At 29.8% G+C, this 27,030-nt stretch overlaps 2 protein-coding genes and 1 long non-coding RNA gene across 5 annotated transcripts; 2 read left to right on the top strand and 1 right to left on the bottom strand.

The window, feature by feature from the left end:
* The first annotated feature begins 10,576 nt into the window (after positions 1-10,576).
* On the top strand, positions 10,577-14,518 carry LOC106774080 (TMV resistance protein N-like). Of its 3 annotated transcripts, none has more exons than XM_014660908.2 (5): positions 10,577-11,164; positions 11,256-12,309; positions 12,407-12,622; positions 12,745-13,470; positions 13,985-14,518. In XM_014660908.2, the coding sequence occupies exons 1-5, from the start codon at positions 10,680-10,682 to the stop codon at positions 14,432-14,434; spliced, it is 2,931 nt and encodes a 976-aa protein (XP_014516394.1). In that variant the 5' UTR covers positions 10,577-10,679; the 3' UTR covers positions 14,435-14,518. The 3 variants fall into 3 exon arrangements, with proteins under 3 accessions (XP_014516394.1, XP_022641675.1, XP_014516395.1); XM_022785954.1 differs by having other exon boundaries at positions 10,958-11,164; positions 11,405-12,309; XM_014660909.2 differs by having other exon boundaries at positions 10,958-11,164; positions 11,333-12,309.
* Positions 14,519-16,516: 1,998 nt separating this feature from the next.
* Positions 16,517-20,909, top strand: LOC106773312 (TMV resistance protein N-like). Its single transcript, XM_014660015.1, has 6 exons — positions 16,517-16,668; positions 16,757-17,164; positions 17,256-18,315; positions 18,417-18,641; positions 18,764-19,489; positions 20,379-20,909. Exons 1-6 carry the CDS (start codon positions 16,517-16,519, stop codon positions 20,826-20,828), a joined length of 3,021 nt encoding a protein of 1,006 aa, XP_014515501.1. The 3' UTR covers positions 20,829-20,909.
* Positions 20,910-23,434: 2,525 nt separating this feature from the next.
* LOC111242501 lies at positions 23,435-23,775 on the bottom strand. Its single transcript, XR_002669588.1, has 3 exons — positions 23,754-23,775; positions 23,575-23,670; positions 23,435-23,482 (listed from the first exon to the last, which is right to left on the bottom strand). It is a non-coding gene; the product is annotated as an uncharacterized LOC111242501 (long non-coding RNA).
* Positions 23,776-27,030: the final 3,255 nt, after the last annotated feature.

Raw genomic sequence — 27,030 nt, 5'->3', positions numbered from 1 at the left:
AAATCCAGTTTTTAGGGCTTATCATTACATTTTTACAAATTTATTCAACACTTTCATAATTCAATTCAATACTTCATCTATATCATAAAAAATTATCAACTATTAAAGTTTCCACAACTCATATTTATATATATATTTCTAAAAAAAAGTATTTTGGTAATTAGATTAATGTTTTTCAACATAAATATAAATCATCAAAATGGGTTTCTTTTAATTGGGTTAAATTAATGTTGTTTTATATGTTTAGACAAATTTCTACATGTGAAAAAAAAATTATATCTTACCTAAATTAAGATTAGTTTATGCATTTAAACTAATTTGTCAAAAATTGTCTCTTAATTTATAAAAAAAAAATCTTTTTATTTCTTTAACTTATTTTTCCCCCTTAAAATAGTTATACAAAACTCTTCCTAACATACTTATTTACATCATAAAAAAAAAATAAAACTTTTTGTGATCATGTTAAAAACTAAATTATCTATGAACACTTTCACAAACATGTTGGTAAAATTGTATGTACGTATAAATAAAGTATGAATAAAGAAACTGTGCAATGAAAAGTAAACTACAGCTATAAATATGAAATAAAGTAATGGAGATAATAAAAAATTATTATATGAATAACATATACCGAAAAAAAAAGATTAATAAGTTGCAGTGATGGCCACATATTTTAATTTTGAATGTATTATTGGGGTGATTTAATAATTAGAAAGATGCTTTGAATGTAGTACTGCGACAGAACAGTTGTGCATGATAATGTATTAAGATATTTTATTGTATAATAATAAGAGCAAGTTTCTTATTTGTGGAGAAGATAATGAAATGGGAATAGAAAATGTTAGTGTGACAGTGTTGTCTCCAAAAGCTACAAACGCCCAATCATATTACGACGTGTTTGGGGATTGATTCTTTTGTTGTTTTTTATCATCTTCCTCGTTTCTCCATGCTGTTTTATTCTTCTTTTCAGTATTTTGGTTTTAAATTTATGCCAATCATAATGCTACTAACTAAACAACAAACATAATCTTCACAAGGAACATACAGAGTGTAGTTCTTAGTAGCTACCAAAATTTAATCACTTCCATTATTTATTTATTTTTTTAAATAGCCCTTTTGTTCAATTTATTTTTTTCTGTGTTAGATTGGTTTTGGTAGGTTGGAAATTAAATTACTCTGTTTTAAAATATCATTCCCTTAAAAAAAATTAAATTCCACATAAAATATTATTGAGCACTAAATACAACCTTTTTTTAGCAAGAATTCAATTTTCTTAAATAACTCCCTTAAGGGAAAAAAAGAAGGTTAATTTACAGACATGGTTGAATTTTACCAAAATAATTGTTTAAACAAAATTATCTGTATAAGTAGTGCAGTGAAAATACAACTTCAATAAAAATTTAGACTTTGAAAAACGACTAAAACAACAATTTTTAAAAATTGTTAAAGTAAAGTGGCAGGACTTTAGAATTTATTCAGTTTAATTTAATAGTTACTTCTTTTTTTAAAATATTGAGCAAAATATTGGTTTTATTACACGTTCTTGAATTTATATTTATTTTTAAATGAAATTTATTTGGACTTTTAAGAATATATATCTTCAGTTATAAGAAAATATGAGAAAAAATAATCACTATTTATAAAATAATAAGTGACTAATAAATTATTTATTTAGAAACTAATTATTTATAAAAAAAACTAAAATATTATAGGCAGTTTAGATGCTTCATTATTTATGTGAATAATTATTATGATAACGACGACTTTCATCACCACCATGTATAATTTTTGGACATTTTTTTATTTGATTAAACCATTGTATTATGTATATGTAGTATTAATTCTTTTTAATGGTTGTTGTTGCATGGTAGGATCCTGAAAAAAATTTGGATGAGATCAATGCAAATATTGTTTTGACTAATATATATATATATATATATATATATATATATATATATATATATATATATATATATATATATATATATATATATATATATATATAATCCCTTTAAAGTAGAATTTTTAGTATCAATCTAGAAAATATAGTATTAAAATAAATATGTATTTTAAAGTAGAATTTTTAATATCAACTTAGAAACTAAATATTTTAAAGTTAAAATAATTCAGTAAAATAAATAAAAAAATTTTAAACTCATATCATAACTTAAAATACAAATTATATTTTTAAATATATTTTTCTTAGTTTCCTCTCATTTCTTTATAAGATTTCTTACTCCTCAGAAGTTCTTAAGAGATCATAGTTGAGTTATTTCCACTTCTATCTGATCAGGATTTTTGTTTTAGCGAAAGTAAGTTTCGATCTCTTTTCCTCTTACGTTCTTAATCTTAAATTAGGCGAAGCGATTCATCATCGCATGTGTTGAATTGCTTCTTCTCCTTGTTCTTTGATAATTTAAAGTCCTAGGAGCTCATTTTGTTTCCAATTTGGTGTTTCATAGGTGTTTCTAGAAATTCCTTGTATTTCAAGCAATCAGTGAGGTGTTCTTAGAGCCTGATTTCATTCTCTTAAGGTAAGAAAAGTTGTACTTTGTTTTAGATTATGTTGGAGTGCAAATTTAATATATCCATGAAGGATAAGATAATTTAAATGTAATTTTGATATTTCTATTAGTACTTTTTATGTTTAGTTGATGATTATCAATAATATGATGTTTGTATGCTTGATATTGTGTGATTTTGATATATGGTGTTGTCATGATTGTGTGTAATTAAGTTGTAATGAAGATTGGAATTGGTAGAAAGGTTTAAGGAATGAGTAATTATCAAATGCATAGGTTTTTGGTTGAAAAAGGGAGGTTTTAATGGGGAAGTTTGTGAGATAGGATTTGAATTGGGAAATTTGAGGTTTCATATTTGGTTATATGGTAATTATGACTTGATAGCACCTTAAGTTGGTAAAAATCTGATAAGGAAAGTGATAGGACTCAATCTAGTAGTTTTAGAAGGTTTTGAGTACAAATTAAGGGTTTTGACAGGTGATTTTTTTATATAGTGCATAGAAAAGGAAAATAGAAGTAGGTGTGTACTTGTAGTAGTAAAGGATTATCACCCTACTACTCACAAAGTTAGTCTCTTTCATGCCTCAAACCAAAATTCCAAGACTAAAATCTCATACCATTCTCTCCCCTATCGGAACTCTCAATGTCAAAGCATACACTAAAAATCACCAGCACACGTAATTTATCCTTGAAATTCTATCAACAACAATCCCAAACATAATCATAAGAAATATCTTCATTTCCATACATACAACTATCATACGCATAAGCAAAATCAATTATTACATAAGTCAAACCAAACATCCAAAAACAAGAAACAAAACTAGCGTATAGACTGGCACTCTGAGGTGGCGCTCGATGTGAAACCTCTCGCACAAAGGTGGTGCTTAGCGACAATGTTGATGCCCAATGCTAGACCTTTCGCACAAAGGTGATGCTCAGTGACACCTTCCTACTGCTAAGCGTCTTGAAACTAAAATTGCTCAAAACCTGTAGTGTAAGATGACACTCAATAGTGACGTACCATCGCTTAATGCCAAAGCATTCGCAAAAATGGTTGCTCAACGGTGAAAATGGGCCTCAAGGATCTAGAGAAAAAAATTCTTACAGACTTTCACAACCAAGATTGCGCTCAACACCACACCAATACCGCTCAACGCCATATCCGATTTCAAAACACTCGGATTTGTTATGTAAGTGAAATGAGACATTATCAATATCTCAAATCAGTATTCCTTTTCCATAAAGATGGTTCAACACAATTTTTATACATTAAACCCATACCAATTTGTACAATTGCACAACTATTCAGTTCTCTCAATCACAAGAGCCTATACACAAGCCAAAACTCAATTCAATTAGCAAATCATACCAATCAATTCAGCACAAACAACAATCAAATTCAACAAAATATCAATATCAATCAGAATTACTCAACTTATTAAAGCAACTAGCTTCTTTTACCTGAAAGATGACCAAATCGTTCGACGACCCCTAAAACACTCCTAAACGCACATGTAGCTCACTTTGTTCCTATGAACAATGTAAACACGATCAAGATACGTCCTTAAGACCACTAATCAATAGAGACTAACAAAACAAACACAAACACACTACATGTGAGCTAAAATAAGCCACGTGTAGAAGTTGAACTTACCTTGTCCATATTATGATTAGTTAGGATTGTAGACCTCGACACCAAAAATCATATAGTGTATTTCGATTTTCAAGAAGATGAATAATAGAATCAAGAGAAAAAAAAAAGAATTTAGGAGAAAGTTTTAAAAAGATAATGATTCTTATAAAATAAAATCAATTATAGAAAACTCTACTTATAGAATAACTTTTAATAATAAATTAAATAAGTATCATCTACTACTTTTAATTTTTTTAGGTCTTTACACAAAAATTCAGAATTAAAATTTATAAATGATAAGTTCAATGGTAAAATACGTAACTAAATTTAATTTTATATAAAAATTATATTTGATACGACTTAAAAAATAATTTATAATTGATCAAACTACATACTTATATTCATTTTCAGAAGCTTCCTTTTAGTTTATAACTCTTTCATTCATTCCTTTCTAACCTTCAATGTTTTTTTATGAGGATAAGGATAAAAGAGAAACCGAGTAATATTATTTAGACTAAAAATGCATTTATAAAATATATACATTAATATTAAGGAACATAATACAAACCCAATGACTTACAATAAAAGTAAGTAAAAAAATTACTGATAAAATCATTTATCTTTAATTATTTTAAAAATAATCAGCACAAAACTGTGGTCATTCCAACACTATTGAAAAATAAAACAATTTTTATCACTAAATTACGGGATTAATTCATTGATTTTATCCTTTTCTTAAGTTTGTCGGTTTAGCACCCTAGCATGCAAGACTTGTTAAAATCAAATAAAAAACGCTTGATGTGTTAACAATTATGAGGAAATGAAAGCATGTTTTTATTGTGGAAGAAATGAACCCAACTCAACTATACGCGTATAAACTCTACTATGGAAAATAGCCTGTCATTTAACAAAACTTCTGTCGTCGCAGTTATATGCATTATGATACACTATGCGAATATAATATAATATATCAAAATTATCAAAATTTCAAATATAATTTAGATTTCGGTTCGATATTGTGAGATAAAATATTTGCGAACATTTTCAATATGTCTTTTTTATTTACAATTTTTAATCCTTTTAAAAGTAGTATTAGGTTTCATATACATAATTGTTTTAATTTTATATTTTTAACTAATATGACATTTCTTAACTATTTTCATCACAATTTTTTTTAATTATTTTTAGTTATCCAGTTGTATTGAATTTTATATTTTTTTAATTTCAAAATATACATGTGACTTACTGGATTTGAAATTTTTTTAATATTTTTTATGATTTTTAAGTCAAAACAGATTGTTAAAATTAGTAAAAGAATCCATATATCGTATTAGCTTAATTTTTGTAATTTGATTTATAGAACTAATTAAAATATATATGTTTATTGCATATTTTGTTACTTATGAGTAGTACACATTGTTTAATTTTTAGTTTTAAAAATTGTCTCTACATCTCAAATAAATTTTTAGTATGAATTATGATACTAAAAAATAAAGAATTAAGTTTGACTCAATTTAGCAAAATAATGTTGGAAGATAAATTTTTACATCAAATTTAATTTATCGAGTTTCCTCTCATTTTACATTTTGGTCATCATAAGCATAAACTTTCGTCCAAGTCTTAGAATAAAAGCTGGAAAATTAATAGACGTTAAAAATTGCCTTCCATGAGTGTTAATTTTAGAATATAGATATAATGCATTTCGTCAAACACACATGAGACTTCATTTTCGTATTTAAAATGTTTTTTCTTAATAAATATCCAAATTCATTAGTTTCTGAAAGACCATGTAATTTATAAAAATAATTAGATTTTTAATTATACATCAAATCATTTTAATTTATAATAAAAAAAAATAAATCTATTCTCAAAATGCCTCTAGATCCTATTATAAAGTCAACAATGAAAAAAAAAATGTATAAACAGAGTGAAGCAATAATTTAATACAGAACATGACCTAGACTTTCTAATCAATTTTTTTTCATAAATATTAAAACTGAAATTTATTCTGTTTAAAAAAAACATCAGATTAGATTAACTAATCTGAAAATAATAAAGTAATTTTCCGTTCACAAAGTCTGGATCTATCATATATTTAATACATGTTTTGACTAGATTCCATTTTTTCATAATTGATTCTAATTTCCCTTTCAAAGTCAAAACAAAAGTAATAATAATTTTTCAATATTTTTTTATGGTGATAAAGAAATTAAAAGTAGTATTCAAAGATGCATTTTATAAGAATAATTTCTTTACCATTTGAAAATCAAGGAAAGTTGGTGTTATCTAATATTGTTCACTAACAAAAATTGATTTCAAGAATATAAATTTAATCTAAATAGGTAAATGTAACATTTTGACTAAAATTAATTATATGAAACTAATGATTACCTTTTTAATGAAATTTTGAATGATAATTATTAACCTTTTACAACTTGGTTTCACACCATTGGCAAGACTTTTGAAAATAGATACCATTTTCCATAAGTGGAAAAAAAAAGTTGGAACTGAAATTCTTTGTTTGGCAAGAGTTGTAAACAGCTTTGTTAAACGTGTTTTTCAGAAAAAAAATTGCATAACAAATTCATGGATTCAACCAACATCAACTCCAGCAGCATGTAATTTATAAGATATACCCATAAAAAAAATAGTGTTCATATCACAATATTATAATGGAAAAATGTGTTCTTCATTGACCAAGAGAATGTTTAGACAAAATTTCTCTACTAAATTTCTAAGAAAGAAAAACAAGATTAACTTTAGTTTATGATATTGAGGTGATTTTCTTCCTAATATTTATTACGAGAGAAAACTAGAAAAACAGTGAAATATTTTGTTTTACAAACTAAAATCATCTTATGCATAAGTTGATTTATAAAAAATATTATATAATTTTTTTAAAATTACTTATGAAAAAAATCAAAAGTTTGTGTTGATATTATTTCATACACGTTTATCAATAATTAATGAAATCTTAAAAAAAATAAATTAAATTTATTAAAAATTGATAGATCTCTCACATCTCAAGAATTAAGTTAATATATCATTGACAAATTTATGCAAAACAAACCAAAACAATATTCAAACATGATTTTATTAAACTAAAACAAGCTTCTTATCCAACTCGGTCCTCAAAATTACATAATCAAAATGTTGTAAAATAGAATAAGAGAACTTTGAACACCAAGTTCATCTCACTCCCCCTCATAGGAACATGATAAAAAGAGAAAACATTTTCTCTTTCAGTCTCCATGCTTAGACAAAAATGTATTGAAATTTACTACGTGTTCTTGAACTTTTGAACACTTCTAAGAGCTTTTAAACTCAAATTTTCTAATAATTTCAATATAATTAATAAATGAATTTTAAATCTAATTTAATCAGATAAAATTTCATATTGAAACATATATATTTCTAATATAACACTATAATAACAAATAAATATTGTTAAGATAAATTTTAAATAACCCTTATACTATATTAAAAAAAATTAAAAAATGAACTTTAACTTAATTCAAATTTTTAAAACTATTTTGTAAGAAGATGTTTATATCTATTTATATATTATAAAATAAAGATATTTACTATCAATCTCTTGATTTTGGAAAAGTCTTATTAATATTTAGATATATTTTCTAAGATTTTTGTATGATCAAATATATTTTAGGTTAGAATCACTACTTATTACTATTTATTAAGGTTTATAAGTGGATGGTGAGATGTAGGGTTAGGCAAAAATAACTGAAAATAACTGATCTGTATTGTACTATAACTGTATTATATTATATTACAAAAACTAATCCACTCTTACTCTTACTGAAAATTCAATATACTATTTTATGGTTCAGTCTAAAAATGAACTCATTAATAGTTTGTGAGAACTGTATCTACTCTTTCCTCTTTTATAGTTCCCATAATAGAATATTAATAAAAGAAACCGTTTACATAAAAAAAATAATAATTATTTTTTTTAAGATAAAATTTTTTTATCACAAAATTTATAGTTTTTTTTATCAATAAACATATAACGTATATAAATAAAAAGGGTAATTTATATTTTTTAAATTACATAATATATATATATATATATATATATATATATATATATTATGTTAGTGTATGACATTATTTTTTAAATTTTTTTTATCCGTAAAATAAAATAAAATAAATAAATAAAAAATAAAATAATTTTTAATAATAAAAGAAATATAAATAAAATAGAAAATAATAATATCAAATAATTAAAAAATCAATTTATTAAACACTTATGAATAAAATAAGATAAATATTAAATAAATTTCAATTAAAAAGAACATGTATAGTTATACTCTTTAGTTTAAAAATTACTACAATTCAGTTTAAAATCAGTATAGTTAGTAGTTCAGTTCAGTTTATATTGTAGTTTAGTACAATTTAATACAGTACAGTATAATTTGATAAAACAAAAAACAGTTCAGTTCAGTTTTAACTCTTTTACAGTTTAGTTCAGTTTAAACACACTAGTTTTTAGTTCAGTACAATACAGTGCAGTTTCATTTGCCTACCCCTAATGAGATGTGAGTGGTATCATTTTCTCATCAATGTAAAAAACTATCTTAAAGTTGAAGAAAAAAAATTACAACCTACTAATGAGATTTTTATTTGAATAAGAATAATTCATCCACCCTTAAAAGAAATTAAATCAAGAATTCTGATAGAATCTTGGAACTTTTCATTGGGCGTTTCAGTTATGATAAATAAGAAAAAAAAATACAAAAAAATGTAATATTGTTTGAATAAGTAAGATAATAATTTCTTTAAATATAAAAATATAGATCAAGAATTTCAAACACTCAAAACATTCAAAACACTTAAAACTAAAAAAGAAAAACTATATATTTCAAGTGTGATTTTATGACAAACGTATTCTTTGAGTACAAAGTTTCTCTTGTGGTATTGTTTCTTTAGTGTGTTTTTAAAATAATGAAATTTTAATGTATTAAAAAATTAGATATATTTTAAAATATTAAAATCAAAAGATTTTGAAAATCCAATAAAATGATAGCATAAAAAAACTGATTAAAATCACTTCACATCATTTCAAGGATCATCAATTGATTTTCCTTTTCTTATCTTTTCTTTTTCAAAATTGGCACCCATAAAATCATAGGCAAAGATTGATCTTTCCGTATTATGTAGAGGTGTGAAAAGTGATCAACAGTAATACACGGAACAAAGCAAATGTTAATTTCATGGCTGTTGTTTCTCGCACTCCCAGAATTATTAACTGCACCCTCATAACAATAGGAAAAGACTTAACCATCTTCTATTAATGCCGTACATTATAGTCATTGTTACAGTCACAATGCTGCAGAGGAAGAAAAAGGAAAAAACACTACAAAAGAAAAAGAAGAGAAAAAATGCAGAAAAAGAATACCATTTTGAAAATATTTTTCTAGAATGTATTTCACTTATTTCGAAAAAATCTTTTCATAATACATTTCATTTAAGTGTTCCGGATGATATTATGAGTTTTGGAAAATCTTTTCCAAAAATCTCATTCTGAAATATTTATTTCAAAACAAACACATTCTGAAAATTCTGTTTGCAAAAATCATTTAAAAAATTTCATTCCAAAAAATCTGTTCACAAAATTTTATTTCAGAAATATTATTTCAAAAATTGCAAAATCTTTGTTCCGGAAAACTCTTGAAATATATAATTTGGAAGTCATTTTTCCAGAGGATAAAATGGTTATTTTAAAAATTTGTAGGGATTCAGGAAGAAAGAAAGAAACCATGGGGTGCATGAAGTAAAAGTCTAATTTCATAGCTTTTCAGCCCACAGAAGCTTAATTGGGCTACACATATTTGTTTGCATTTATTATTTGCACCACCATAAAACATTGATGACAAAAACATTTTTGTCACCCAATTTCTTATTTGATACCCCAAAGTCAAATTTTGAGTTTTGAGTTTTTAAGCCCAAATTAAAGTTTCTTAGCACCAGTTATGTTTATCTGTAACTTCCTTTTCATGTATAAAATTTTTGGTATATAGTTGTGTGAAGTTCTAAATAATTAAATTTGTGAGGGATCAAGTAAGGCTATTTTATTCTCTTTCTTTATGTTTTTCTTATTTTTATTTATTTTATTTTATTCTCTTTTCCATCTCCATTTATTTTGTTTGTTTGTCTTTCATTTTTACCATTTTGTTCTGAATTTATTTTATCCTTTTTACTTTAATTAATCCTCTTTATTCTGATTTTAATTTATTTTCGTACACCCTTGTTGTTTTTAGTTTTTAATTGAGTCCTTTTTTCCATCGTTTTCTTATTTTATATTCGCCCTTTCTCTTTTCCTTTCTCATTTCGATTCTATCATTTTCTACTTGTCTCTTTCATTTTATGTATTTTATAACTTCGTATTCTATACATTGTATTTAACATTTATGAATAAAAGATTAAAACTACATAATTGTTATAAGATACATTTATCTCCTTCACTGTCTTGCACTTGGTTTCTCTTCTAACTTTTCCTTTCCATGGATATCGCCTCCTCATCATACAAACTCCCATGGAAGTACGATGTGCTGATCAACTTCACTGGAGAAGACATCCACAGAAAATTTGTTTCTCATCTCAATTCTGCCTTCTCTACTATTGGTCTCACCACTTTCCTTCATCACCCCAATGCAGTGAAGTCTACTCACATCCAACAACCTATTCTCAGCAACTGTCGAGTAGCAATTGTTGTTTTCACCCAAACCTATTCTCAATCTGCTTGGTGTCTTCATCAACTTCAACAAATCATCAAATGGCACGAAACTTATTGCCGACATGTTCTTCCCGTATATTATGAAATCCAGCCATCTGATGTACGTCTTCAAAAGGGTGACTTTGGAAAAGCCTTGAAGGCAACTGCTCAACAAACATTTTCAGGAGAAGAATTGGTGCATGGAATGTCCAGGTGGAGCCATGCACTCACCAAAGCTGCAAATTTCTTTGGATGGGATGAGAGCAATCACAGGTACATCATTCACTCAATCAACCATCTTTTAAGCCTCCGATTTCATTTTCTTAATACATGATTTCTTCTATTATTGCTCTTGAACTTGAAGGAGTGATGCTGANTTAGTGGAGAAAATTGTTAAGAGCGTTGTTAATTTACCAATCTTGTCTGCTACTAAATTTCCAGTTAGATTACAATCATACGTGGAAGATCTGATTCAAACTATCAAAAATAAACAATCGGAAGTTTGTATCATAGGAATAGGTGGAGAGGAAGGATCTGGTAAAACCACTATTGCCAAAGCGATCTACAATCAAATTCATTGGACATTCAAGGAGAAAAGTTTCATTGAAAATATTTCACAAGTTAGCGGAATAAGAGGGCATCTTCGTTTACTAGAACAACTTCTTTTAGATGTCCTAAAACAAAAGGTGGAGATTCCTAGCATTGATGTGGGAAGAACTATAATTCGGGAAAAGCTTTCTGGGAAAAGGATGCTCATTGTACTTGACGATGTTTCCAACTTTAGTTTATTCGACATATGGGATTTTCGTAAATGGTCCGTTGAAGGAACTGTTATAATCCTTACATCAACATATATAGAACCGCTGAGAGGAGGTGATTCTGTCTTTTGGGTAAAGCGAATGAACGCAGAGGACTCCCTTGAGCTTCTTAGTTGGCACGCATTTAAAGAACCAAAACCAAAAGAAGAATACAAAGACCTTGCAAGAAGTGTAGTTAGATATTGTGCAGGACTACCACTAGCTCTTGAAGTCGTTGGAAGTGCTTTATTTGAAAAGACCAAAGAAGAATGGAACAATTTATTGTTTGCGATATATGGCATGCGTTGTGTTCCAAAGATAATAAAAATAAGCATCGAAGGTTCACTGAATGAAATGGAAAAAGATATATTCCTTGATATATGTTTTTTCTTTGTTGGTAAGAGCAGAGCCTATGTTAGGAAGATCCTAAATGGCTGTGGAGTAGACGCTGATATTGGAATAAGAGTTCTCATCCAGCGTAACCTCATCAAAATTAACAAGAACAACAAATTTGGAATGCATCATTTGCTACAAAACATCGGAATGAAAATTATTCATGAAAATTCAGGAAAGGATCTTGGGAAGAACAGACGACTGTGGTTTGATAAGGATACAAAATATGTAAGAACATTCTTTACATGTGGTTTGAAACTTCTTTTGAAAGCGTTTTCTTGCTCCTGTGCATTACAATTGTTTTTATTTTGATTTTTCTTCACAGGGGACAGAAGCCCTGCAGTGGTTGCCTGTGAAACTGCTCACTGCCATCGAAAGTCTACAACCGACTGCAATTTCTTATGACCTTCTTAATAAAATAAGATGGATCAGTTCGCATGGGCTTTCTTCAGAATATCTGCCTAACAACATTTATGAGGATGATGCAACAGCTATTGATTTAAAACGCAGTCTTCTTCGATTTCTCTGGAAAACACCCCAGGTTTTATTACGATCCACTTCTCGTTAAAATACAACTTAATTAAAATAAATTACTAGCTTCCTATTATTTCATTTTTTATTACTACTCTAATACTTCTAAAATGAAAAACTATCTTGGTACAGGTTTTGAGAGCACTAAAAGTCCTTAACCTCAGTCACTACGAGCATTTAACTACAACCCCTGACTTTACCGGATTACCAAGTCTTGAACACCTCATTTTCAAATATTGTTCAAGATTGCGCGAAGTACACCGATCTATTGGATCACTCAACAGTCTTATACTCCTAAATTTGAAAGACTGTACAAGTCTAAACTATCTTCCAATAGAGATATATGACTTGAAATCATTAAGAACTTTCATTCTCTCTGGTTGTTCCAAGATTGACATAATGGATAAAGATATAGCAAAGTTGGAATCCTTGATAACTCTAATTGCTGAAAATACAGCTGTCAAACATGTGCCTTTTTCAATTGTAATCTCAAAAAGCATTGGATATATATCCCTACGTGGATTTGAAGGATTATCTCATAATCTTTTTCCATCTATCATTCGGTCTTGGATGTCTCCAATAATGAATCCCATCTCTTATATTCATTCGTTTTGCATGGATACTGAGGATAATACGATTGATATTGCACCGTTGCTTAGCACCCTTGCAAATATTCGAAGTGTTTTGGTAGCATGTGACACCGAATTTCAGTTATCTAAGCAAGTGAAAAATATTTTGGTTGAATATTTTGCGAATATTACAGAATCAGGAATTTCAAAGCAGCACTTCAGGTATTCTTTGATTGGTGTTGGAGCATACCATCAATTCTTTAATGCTGTCAGCGATAACATATATCAGGTTCTTCTCTATCTTTGTCTGTTTCTTACCTTCATATCATTTTAGCTTTTAATCTAGAGAACATAGAATAATCCTAATAAAATATCTAACTGAAACTACAATAATCAACTTTAGCATGCTTAATTTCTATTCTCATAGAACCACATCTAGAGGTTTCTTATTTTGGTAATCAACTAATCAAGTAATTTTGCTTTTATTTCAGTACTTTCTTACTTTATTTTACTGCCTTCACTATGGTTATATTTCCAATCGTCGTAGAAATATTCTAATAGAGACAAAAACACAAATGCATTGTAAATCAGTAACGACTTAATGATGATACATGTAGAACAAAACTATCAATTAGATTTGTTTAGATTAATTACCATCGGTATGTTTTGATTATGTACTGAATTGTTGTTTGTTTGATTATAAGTGCTCACTTTGTAATTATTAATGTTAAAATAGTGATTATAGAAGACAATTTGAATAGAAAAATTAGAGAAATGACCAAACCTTTTATATTATGGTGCAGGTATTGTCAAGCAGTGAGTCTGGTGATGTTTGTCTCCCAGCTGTGAATGATCCTTATTGTATGGCCCATATGGGTGAGGGACACTCTGTTTCTTTCGTTGTGCCTGAAGATGGTGATTTGAAAGGAATGATTTTTTGTGTTGTTTATTTATCAACTCCTAAGATCATTGAACCTCAATTTACTACTGTCGTAATTGTTAATTACACAAAGTGCACATTCCATATACACAACCATGGCACAACAATTTCTTTTAAAGATGGAGATTGGCATGGCATAATGTCAAATTTAGAATGTGGAGACAATGTGGAGATATTTGTGAACTTTGGTAATGGATTGGTGGTCAAGAACACAACGGTGTATCTGATACGGGGTGAATCAGAGAACATGGAAAAAGCGTCTGAGACAAAAAAACATTCTCTCATTAGATTCATAAAGAAAGTTGTAATGTGAGTTCTGATAAGTCATTTATGTTTTTTGAGAACAGCGTTATCATTTAGTGATGGAAATAAATAATCCTATTGTTCTTGATTACTATTTATATTTTCGCATCCTTTCCTCTTTTTCCTTAAAGTATAACGTACAGTTAAAAAATTCATGTTTGTTTAAGTCATGCTTCTCACTCCTGGCGTTGTGTTGCCTTGGCTTCACTTGAATTATCTTATGGTTACATTTGTGAATTCTTTTCCCTTTGAGCATATAATACCTCATCAAGAATTTCTCTTAAAGAAAAAAAGGATATTCTTTATGAAATAAAGGCAGCTGTTAAGAAATATATGTGACAACATTTTGACACAAAATATTGACATTTTTATTTGAATAAGAATAATTCATTCACTCTTAAAAGAAATTAAGTCAAGAATTCAGTAGAATCATAAAAAATTTCATTAAGTGTTTCAGATATGGTAAATAACAACAAAAAATTAAAAATAATGTAATTTTCTTTAAACAAATAAGGTAACAATTTTCTTTAAAAATAAGAATATAGATTAATAACATCAAACTCTCAAAACACTTAAAAAAAACTATATATTTCAAGTGTGATTTTATGATAAATGCATATGAAGACGTATTTTTTTAGTCCAAGTTTTTTTTTTTAAACTTGTGCTATTGTTTCTTTAGTGTGCTTTTAAAAAATTATTGATATGTTTTAAAATATTAAAGTCAAAAAGATTTTGAAAATGCAATAAAATGATAGCATAAAAACACTTATTAAGGATCATCGATGATTTTCCTTTTCTTATCTTTTCTTTTCTTTTTCAAAATTGGCACCCATCAAATCATGGGCAAAGAATGATCTCTCTGTATTATAGAGGTGTGAAAAGTGGTCGACAGTGATATACGGAACAAAGCTTATGTTAATTTCATATTATTTCCCGTACTCCCAGAATTATTAACTGCACCCCATAACATGAGGAAAAGACTTAACCATCTTCTATTAATGCCCTACATTATATTCATTGTTACAGTCACAATGCTGCAGAGGAAGAAGGAAGAAAACACTACAAAAGAAAAAGAAGAGAAAAAAATGCAGAAAAAAAAAAATTATTTTCAAAAGATGTATCTCACTTATTTCGAACAAATCTTTTCATAATACATTTCATGTAAGTGTTCCGGAAGATATTATGAGTTTTACAAAATCCTTTTAAAAAATCTCATTTGGAATTATATATTTCAAAACACATTCTGAAAATTCTGTTTGGAAAATCACATTTTAAAATTTCATTTCAAAAATTCTGTTCAGAAAATTTTATTTCAGAAATATTATTTCGAAAACTCCACAATCTTTGTTTGGGAAAACTTTTGAAATATATACTTTGGAAGTCATTTCCAGAGGATAAAATGGTTGTTTTAAAAGTTTGTAGGGATGCACGAAGAAAGAAAGAAATTGTGGGATGCATGAAATTAAAGCCTAATGTCATAGCTTTTCAATCCACACAAGCTAATTAAAGCCTAAAGAAAGAAGTGTTTTGGTAGCATGTGACATCGATTTTCAATTGTCTAAGCAAGTGAAAAATATTTTGGTTGAATATTTTGCTACTATTACAAAATCAGGAATTTTGCAGCAGGTCTTAAATAATGAGAATCATCATTCAAACCACCAAGTATAGAAATTGCAATATATAATGGAAAAACAAGGAGGTAAAACAATAGTCAGTGTATTATCTCAACATGCAGATGTAAATATTTATACATCAAGATTATAACAAAATTAGTTATAACTCTATCTAATCTATCAATAATATATACAGAATAATAACAAACAAAAATAATAACAAACAAGATCTTAAAACCTAACAAGATATTAAATCTTAACATATATTAAATCCTAACAAGATATTAAATCCTAACATATATTGAATCCTAACAGCCCCCTCAAGCTGGAGAATGAATGTCAATCATTCCCACTTGGAAACCAGAAATTTGAAAGCTGCTGGTGAAAGTCCTTTGGTGTAGATATCAGCTAACTGGCATGCAGAAGGAATCGATAGTACGTAGTTTAAGTAAGCCAGGAGAAAGCTTTTCCCTTACAATATGACAATATATTTCAATGTTTCGTGCATTCATGAAAAACTGGATTTGCAGCAATATGAAGGGCATAATTGTTATCACAGACTAAGACTGCTGGTTGTTGAAAAGTTACGTGAAGATCCTGTAGAAGAAAAGTTAACCATTGAATTTCGTAAGTAGCTGTGGCAAGAGCTCTGTATTCAACTTCTGAGGAACTTTTGGATACAGTGGCTTATTTCTTCGATTTCCATGAAATAAGTGAAGAGCCAAGATATATAGAGTAACCAATTCTGCCCTCTCTACTGTTCCTCTCACCACTTTCCTTCTTTACCCCAATGCAGTGAAGTCAACACACATCCAAGAACCTATTCTCAGCCACTGTCGTGTAACAATTGTTGTTTTCACCCAAACCTATTCTCAATCTGCTTGGTGTCTTCATCAGCTTCAACAAATCATCGACTGGCACGAAACTTATTGCCGACATGTTCTGCCTGTATATTATGAAATCCAGCCATCTGATGTACGTTTTCAGAAGGGTGACTTTGGAAAAGCCTTGAAGGCAACTGCTCAACAAACATTTTCAGGACAAGAACTTGAGCATGGAATGTCCAGGTGGAGCCATGCACTCACCAAAGCTGCAAATTTGTTTGGATGGGATGAGAGCAATCACAGGTACATCACTCACTCAATCAATCATCTTTTAAGCCTCCGATTTCATTTTCTTAATACATGACTTCTTCTATTACTGCTTTTGAACTTGAAGGAGTGATGCTGAGTTAGTGGACAAAATTGTTAAGAGCGTTGTTAATTTACCAGTCTTGTCTGCTACTAAATTTCCAGTTGGATTGCAATCCCATGTGGAAGATCTGATTCGAACTATCAAAAATAAATCCACTGAAGTTTGTATAATAGAGATAAGTGGAGAAGAAGGATCTGGTAAAACCACTCTTGCCAAAGCCATCTACAATCAAATTCATTGGAAATTCAAGGACAAAAGTTTCATTGAAAATATTTCACATGTTAGCGGAACAAGAGGGCTTCTTCGTTTACAAGAACAACTTCTTTTAGATGTCCTAAAACAAGAGGTGGAGATTCCTAGCGTTGATGTGGGAAAAACTATGATTCGGGAAAGACTTTTAGGAAAAAGGGTTTTGATTGTACTTGACGATGTTAATTACTCTAATAATTTATTCGACCTAAGGGATTGTCTTAAATTATTAGTTGAAGGAACTGTTATAATAGTTACATCAACATATGGAATACATATAAGTGATCAAGCTAATTCTGACTTTTGGGTAGAGCGAATGAACGAAGAAGAGTCCCTTGAGCTTCTTAGTTGGCACGCATTTAGAGAACCAAAACCGAAAGAAGAATACGAAGACCTTGCAAGAAGAGTAGTTAGTTATTGTGGAGGATTACCTCTAGCTCTTGAAGTCGTTGGAAGTACTTTGTTTGAAAAGACCAAAAAAGAATGGAACAGTTCATTGTTTGCGATAGATGGCTTGCTTCCTGATCCAGAGATAATAAAACTAAGCATCGAAGGTTCACTGAATGAAATGGAAAAAGATATATTCCTTGATATATGTTGTTTCTTTATTGGTAAGAGCAGAGCCTATGTTACGAAGATCCTAAATGGCTGTGGAGTAGACGCTGATAATGGAATAAGAGTTCTCATCGAGCGTANCCTCATCAAAATTAACAAGAACAACAAATTAGGAATGCATCCTTTGCTACAAGAGATCGGAATAAGAATTATTCAGAAAAATTCAGGAAAGGATCTTGGGAAGAACAGGCGACTGTGGTTTGATAAGGATACGAAATATGTAAGAACATTCTTTACATGTGGTTTCAAACTTCTTTTGAAAGCGTTTTCTTTCTCCTCTGCATTACATTTATTTATTTATATTTGGAATTTTCATCACAGGGGACAGAAGCCAAGCAGTGGTTGCCTGTGAAACAGCCTTCAGTTTTCACTCCCTTCGAAAGTGTACAACCGACTGTAAATTCTGAGTACCTTCTTAAGAAACTAAGATGGATCAGTTCGCATGGACTTTCTTCAGAACGTCTACCTAACAACTTTTATCAGCATGATGTAATAGCTATTGATTTAAAACGCAGTCTTCTTCGATTTCTCTGGAAAACACCCCAGGTTTTATTACCACCCACTTCTCCTTAAAATACAACTTAATTCAAATAAATTAGTAGCTTGCTATTGCTTCATTTTTAATTTGTACTCTAATATGTCTAAAATGAAAAACTATCTTGGTACAGGTTATGACATCACTAAAAGTCCTTAACCTCAGTCACTCCAAGCATTTAACTACAACCCCTGACTTTACCGGATTACCAAGTCTTGAACATCTCATTTTGAAATATTGTTCGAGATTGAGCAAAGTGCACCAATCTATTGGATCACTCAACAGTCTTATACTGCTAAATTTGAAAGACTGTACAAGTCTAAACAATCTTCCAACAGAGATATATGAGTTGAAATCTTTAAGAACCTTCATTCTCTCTGGTTGTTCCAAGATTCACATAATGGATAAAGATATAGCAAAGTTGGGATCCTTGATAACTCTAATTGCTGAAAATACAGTTGTGAAAGAAGTGCCTTTTTCAATTGTAAGCTCGAAAAGCATTGGATATATATCCCTACGTGGATTTGAGGGATTATCTCATAATCTTTTTCCTTCTATCATTCGGTCTTGGATGTCCCCAATAATGAATCCCATTTCTTATATTCATTCGTTTTGCATGGATACNGAGGATAATACGATTGATATTGCACCATTGCTTAGCACCCTTGCAAATATTCGAAGTGTTTTGGTAGTATGTGACACCGAATTTCAATTATCAAAGCAAGTTAAAAATTTTTTGGTTGAATATTTCTCGAATATTACAGAATCAGGAATTTCAAAGCAGCACTTCAGGTGTTCTTTGATTGGTGTTGGAGCATACCATCAGCTCTTCAATGCTGTCAGCGATAACATATCTGAGGTTATTCTCTAGCTTTGCCTTTGTTTCTTACCTTCACTATATCATTTTAGTTATTAATCAAGAGAACATAAAATAATCCTAATGAAATATCTGAGTCAACTACAATAATCAATTTTAGCACTTGTTATTATATGGATCTTTTGTTTGAAAAGAGTCTTCTTGCTTTTGAGATACGAGATCCATCTCAAAACAGTCTCTGAGGGAGTTAGAATATTTTAGAATAAAGTGATTGTTTATGAAGTAAGTATTTCTTCAAAAATATTAGTTGTATTTATAGAATTAACATAGTAAATTTATATTCCTATTAAAATTGTACTTACTTAGAAAATATAATAATATAATAATAACCAACATATTAATCTACGGATATTTAGTTATAATATAGAAACATGATCAAAATATATATAGGTTAAGTGTTCTATAACGAAGAGATTTAAAAGATCTTATAGGATGGCGCTCTTTAATATAACTGTTAGACAAGGTAAGAACAACATGCTTAATTCCTATTACCATAGAACCTCGTCTAGAAGTTTCTGATTTTGGTAATCAACTAATCAAATGATATTTCTTTTATTTCAATACTTTCTTACTTTCCTTTACTGGCTTCACTATTGTTATATTTCCAATCGTGGTAGAAATATACTAAAAGAGACAAAAACATAAATCTTTTGTAAATCACTAACGACGTAATGATGATACATACAGAACAAAAGTATTAATGAGATTTGTTTAGATTAATTACCATTGGTATGTTTTGATTATGTACTGCATTGTTTTTTGTTTGATTATAAATGCCCACATTGTAATTATTAATGTAAAAATAATGACTATAGAAGACATTTTGAATAGAAAAATTAGATAAATGACTAAACATTTTGTTATGGTGCAGGTATTGTCAAGCAGTGAGTCTTGTGATGTTTGTCTCCCAGCTGTGAATGATCCATATTGTATGGCCCATATGGGTGAGGGACACTCTGTTTCTTTCATTGTGCCTGAAGATGGTGATATGAAAGGAATGATTTTGTGTGTTGTTTATTTATCAACTCCTAAGATCATTAAACCTGAATTTACTACAGTCGTAATTGTTAATTACACAAAGTGTACATTCCAGATACACAACCATGGCATAGCAATTTCCTTTAAAGATGAAGATTGGCATGGCATAATGTCAAATTTAGAATCTGGAGACAATGTGGAGATTTTTGTGAATTTCGGTAATGGATTGATGGTCAAAAACACAATAGTATATCTGATATGGGGTGAAGCAGAGAACATGGAAAAAGCGTCTGAGCCAAAGAAACATTCTCTCATTAGATTCATAAAGAAAGTTGTAATGTAACTTCTGATAAGTCATTTATGTTTTTTGAGAAAAGCATTATCATTTAGTGATGGAAATAAATAATCCTACTGTTCTTGATTACTATTTATATATTCCCATCCTTTCCTCGTTTTTCCTTAGAGTATAGCTTACAGTTGAGAAATTCATGTTTGTTTTAGTCGTGTTTCTCACTCCCAAGCGCTGCCTCCATCACCGTCGTCGCCACTTCGCCGCGAGTCCTTCTTTTTGTGGGTGTCACCTTTGCCTTCGTCGCTGCCATCGTCGCCCTCGTTGCTGTCAAAATCGTTGGTGCTTCCCGTCACAGTAAGTTGTTCAAACCCTCTCTATCCTTGTTTGTCTTTGATTGATATTTCAATTGATATATTGGTTGAAAATTATATGTAGTAATTGATTTAGATGTAGTTGATATATTTTAGACATTAGAATCTAAGTAATTTAGATATTGATTCAATAAAACGATAATCTCTGTCTAATGGTGGCTGGACAGCCCACATCAACGTAATGGCCTTGTGAAGTTAATCAAGTTGAAGTTGATAATAGCATCCAATTGGCAAAATCAGTCCTCCACTACACTTTAACCTTTGAACAAATTTAAGATGAGATAAGCGAGTATTCCTTAAAAATATACATTTTCATTAAAGAAACAAATAAACTACCAGATATATTTTCAGTTAAAAACAAAAAAAAAAAAAAGATATCAACACAATTATAATATACATTTTCAATTATATATATCTATATATATATATATATACTAATACAAAATAGATTTTTTATAACGATTATTTATACCGATTCAAATTAACCAAGTATAAAAAATATACGATGGCAAAATAGTAAATAAAAAAAACTTTTTTATACCAATTACACTGAAATATGGTATAAAATATAATACAGTGAAAAAATGGAATAAATGATAAATAATTCTATACCGGTTACACTCAAATTTATACCAATTATATTAAAAATCGGTATAAAAAGTTTTTTTTTAACCAGTATAAGAAACCTTTTTTAAATAGTGATATATATATATATATATATATATATATATATATATATATATATATATATATATATATATATATATATATATATATATATATAATCATATAACATTGTGAAATGTTATTTTAACTTTTTGGAAGAAGACAAAGCACAATATACATTTTCAGCAAAAAGATATATAAGTATAATTACAATACACAATTACAGTAAAAAGGATATAAACACAATTACAAAATCTTAGAGCATTGTTATGATTCTAACTTTCCTTGAAGAAATAAAAGAGAAATTTACATTTTCAGTACAAAAAATATATACACACTTTCAATGTACATCTTCAGTAAAAAAAAGATATAAATGCAATTAGAAAATTGAGTATGTGATTCTAGCTTCCTGAAAGAAAACAAATGACAATAAAGACAATGATAAACACAATTACAAAATCTTAAAACATTGTGAGTGCCTGAAATTAAGTATCATTGGATCAATTTGAATAAGAAAATATATGCTTATGCAATGCAAATAGAAAATTCATCGTTGAACCATCTTTAAGGAGGACATCATTGAACACATAAATACTGCAAAATGGAATATACTAAAATAAAGTAATAAGAAGAACATAAATCAAGTTTAAAGAGTTTTGAAACCCTAATATGCAAAAATGTAAATTCTAAGGCGATAAAAGGTCAACAAATTTGAAATTTAAAATCGGTTTCAATCAATGTCAATATATATCATATATGTGAAATTCTAGTTTTGATCGGTAATACATATAATACTTATCATAGTCTAATAGGTTTTCCCCTAAAATATTAATTCGTATATGTCTCTTTTTCACAATAAATACATTAAATAGGGTACTTCAAACAAAGGATAGAAGTATTCTATTTAAAATGCTTTCTTTTCCTAATTTTTTTTTTTAGATATTATTGCATCTTCATTTTCATATAATTTCCCAAATTTCATAAAACATTTTCTCTTGTCATATGAGACAAAATTAGAATCTTAAATATAAAAAAAAAGTAAATAGGAGAATAAATAACACTAGTGCAAAAACGATGTTTAACGTCGGTTAATTTGGGTTTTTAACTTCAGTTTCGTATCCGACGTCTATTCCAGTGACGTTACTTTGCATCAGTCAGGTAATGACATACGTCTACATAGACGTCGGTTTTGAACACAACCGACGTCCAATTAGACGTCAGGCGAAGTAACAATAGACGTTACCATAGACGTCAGTGGTCAACAAAATAGACGTATGAACGCGTTGGATCGTTTTGTGCACTGTTACTTATTGGACGTTGCTTTGTGCATTGACTGATGTCTGTGGACGTCAGATTTTGCCTTAACCGACGTCTACTAGGCAATTTTTTTTTCATAAAATTTTATTTTTCGAATATAACCACACCTGAAAATCAGAAAAATTTCCCTGAACAATTGTTTATAATAAATTATTGTTTGTTTGAGCTATAAATAAATATAATTCAATCCAAGATCAATAAAAAAAATTATAAACTTAAACTAAACCTAAGTAATTGAAAACAACAAAAATAAGTCTTGCTCTAGTTCCAGTTTTGGATAACATAAGTTGTCCACTCTTCCCTTATTTGTCTTATCATGCCTTCGGTTAGAGCAGATGAATTGTTGAAGTTCTGCGCAATTAAAAAATATTGATTATGGTTTGATATATGTTCAAAAGAATTAATTGATTTTTTGATGTTTTCAAAGTAAGCCTGACTATTACCTCATTCCACTTATCTGTAATGGCAGCTCGAATGATGGTCTTAATCCAAGACATCACATAGTACCCACATTCCCATGAATCAAGTTGTTTGTTACACTAAAATGACAAAGTAAATATAGTCAAGAATTAAGATCATTGAAAAACAAAGTAAATGAATTAAAACTATAAATGCATCAAACCTTGGGATACAACACTTTATTTAGCTGACCTCGAGATGTACCCATTACTCTATTTACATTAAAACAGAAAGTAATATCAATTTAAGTATGAAATCATTATAAATTAAGGCCGACATGAAATTAAAAGTCATTTTTAGCGAAACACTTACCCTTGAAGCAGGACTTTCAAGTCATCTTTCATCTTCTTATGCAGCGAACATAAGAAGACAACTGCATTTTTTTTGGGAATGAGGACTACCAGTTGCCAGTGAGCCATGTTTGGAACATCATAAATAGTTAGTAAACTAATTAAGTAAACTTTAATTACCTTTTACATAAAACAAGGCATACCCGTCAATGTAAAGCACAAGGTATATGTCTCTGTTTAACTCAGCCATCCATGTTTGCAAATAATTTTGTTTCACTTCATCTGTGTTACCACAACGTTGGATGGTCTGAGGTTCAACAAATCCGTAAACGGAAGACCGACCTTGATCTACAATGATTGTGTCCATGTACCTATAACAACAAAGTTAACTTATTACAAAGTAGGCATCTAAATTAAAATATGGTACATAAAATTAACTTTCTTACATGCACCAGAATTGAATAACGGAAAATATTCAACCACTTGTCTCCCGAAATGATCTCCGGTACATCATTGAATGTGATATATACTGGCAAGTGGGGGGGAGACCAAATACTCTTAAATCCTAGTATATTTCTACTGATCCTTTGGTAAACCTGGGACATCTTGCCATTAGTTTTGATATGGGATCATCCTCTGCTTCAGCCATGTCATCACCATCATCAGCATCATCATATTTAGGTATTGGTACCTCATTCATCGGCTGCTTTTGAGGACGTGTGAACTGAAAATAACATTTTCAAAGTTATTAACAAATATTTTGAAATTATAATATAAAATAGCCAATGATACAAATATTATACCTGTTGTGTCCCAATGTGTGTGACAACCAATGCTCTAGGCCAAGCTAAAAAAGTTCCTACGGCCTCTNCCACAAATTGAACTTCTNGAGTGGGTACAGGCANCTGAGCCTGGGGATCCNGAACCTNGTCAATCATGACANGCACGTGCTGGGGTGCTATGGGAACACCATGAATAGTGACTCCTCCCTCAACTACTCGTCCAACAGCCACAATGCGTGCGGGATCCCCTTCAACCAACAAGTCAATACTGACCACTATAGTCAGAAGGTTCAACAGCAGAGCAGGATCCTTTGGTGCTGGCAGGAGGGGGTGTGGGAGTTTCAGTTGGCACACCCAGGGTGCCCTGCGTCATGGATTGCAGCTTCTCTTCAAGCGCTCTTCGTATTTGTTTTTGTTCTTGTATATGCTCATTGAATCGCTGCTCCATTTGACGAAATCTTTCTTCCCACTGAAGATCCATTTGCCTCAATGCCTCCTGATTCGTTGGTTGTGGTGTTTGAGTTGTTTTTTGTACAGGGCCAAAGTACTCACGAAGACCAATGGACCCAGGAACTGCACGTACACGTCCTGGGTGCTCCGNTTTTCCAATGGTCGTTGTTAATATGTTCTCCCTACCTTGGGGAGTAAATGTTCCCTGTGTCTGCTGCTCAACCAACTCATCCTGCACATTAAAAATGTTACTTTACTTAAATTGCAAGATATGAATAAAATACAATAAAGTAATGTTTAAAATTTGAACTTACAATTCTCTGTGAGATCGCTACGGCTGAGGCAGATGTCATGTTCCCATCAGATTTCGTACGAGCAGCCTTCCACATCTCGTACCTTGTAGGTGGAGGTGTCATGAGTCGATATTTTCTTGACTTTACTTAGTTTATTGTGCTAAAATTAATCAGGGAATTGTGCTTAATTTTCCGGTATTTTCCCGTTTTTCCTAAATATGCTTAATTTGACCGGAAATTCTAATTTTAATTAATTTGAATTTTCTGAGCTAATTATTTGCATTATTATTTGCAGGGAAAATTTTGGAAACACAATTTGGGACATTTGGAGGAGACAAAATAAAGTCAAGACTCTTCACTTGGACATTTCAAATTTAATTACATTGTAACTTAGTTGTATAGAATATTTTTAATTGAACTTATGCACATTGGGCCATTGTTAAAAATTATGAGGGACCCAAAATTGTAGGACATTTGATCTAGGGTTTCTTTTTATTTTTAGGGTGGACCCCACTCATCCTTAAAAAAAAAGATGACACTTGGCCCTAGGGATTAGTAGCTTGCAGCCGTCACTTTTGCTGGCACATTCTCGGCTGCAACATTTACTCTAGGAAGTTGCTCTTTTCTTTGTAGCATGGTGCAACTATTGGATTTTGGCTTATTGAATGGAGAAACATTTACTTTTCTTTTAGCTTATTTTCATTGAATGAATGATGAATGTGAAGCAGCCACATATGATGGCCATTTTATTTTGAATGTTGATTTTGGTGAAAGAATTTTTTAACTTTACGGTGCATTCCATTTGAAGACAGCTGCTGTCACCTAGGTAGATCTTGTTGATTAATTTTAGATATTTTGGTGTATGGTGATTCAGCTGGGAGAATGAGCATGAGGTTCTCACGGTAATGTCATTTCACTTCTTTCCAATTGAAGAAACCAAGCAGAACGTTCACGGTATTATTTTAGAATGAAAGAAGCACTTTTCAATTTCTTTAATTTTATTCAAGGGCTGGAACGGGTTTTATATGAGGAGCTGCACAGCCGACCTCTCTCACGGTTTTGTTTATTTTATTTTGTCTTTGAACATTTGGCTAATTGCTTCCAGCTGCCACACACAAGGAATTTTCACTTGGCCTTCTTTCTTTTAACGTTTTAATGGAGCAGTAGGCACATGCGTGATTCATTTACTTTCAGCTGCCACATGCTCTTTTTCATTTTGGAAGCTAGGAGGTTTTCGTTTTTTTTTATTTGGAATGCTTGAACCGAGAAGAGAAATTCTTCCAACTTTTATTTTGCTTTGAAATCAACACAATGGAAGCCAACAAATGAGAGTTCACGGGCAAGGATTATTTTTTTAGAAGCTTTGCAAATTCAATTCCCTTTGGTAGATGCCCATGGGACCCGTGGAATGGTAAAAAAAATTATTATGTTTTTTTATTTTTTTTAGCTTTAAATTAGTTTGCATTGTAGGATTAGTTGTTTTTAATTTCTTTAATTTAGTTTTGCATTTAATTTAATTTAACTGTGTTTAGATATTTGTTTAGTCTAGTATTTGGTTTAGCATTTTCACTCTCTGGACTCGATTTTAAAAAAATAACTGCAACCACACCAGAGGTCCAAATGCT

The sequence above is a fragment of the Vigna radiata genome, chromosome 9 (assembly GCF_000741045.1).
Source record: "Vigna radiata var. radiata cultivar VC1973A chromosome 9, Vradiata_ver6, whole genome shotgun sequence".
NCBI classification, from domain to species: domain Eukaryota; kingdom Viridiplantae; phylum Streptophyta; class Magnoliopsida; order Fabales; family Fabaceae; genus Vigna; species Vigna radiata.
The sequence above is the reverse complement of the archived record's forward strand: the minus strand, read 5'-3'. Positions and strand labels throughout refer to the sequence as shown.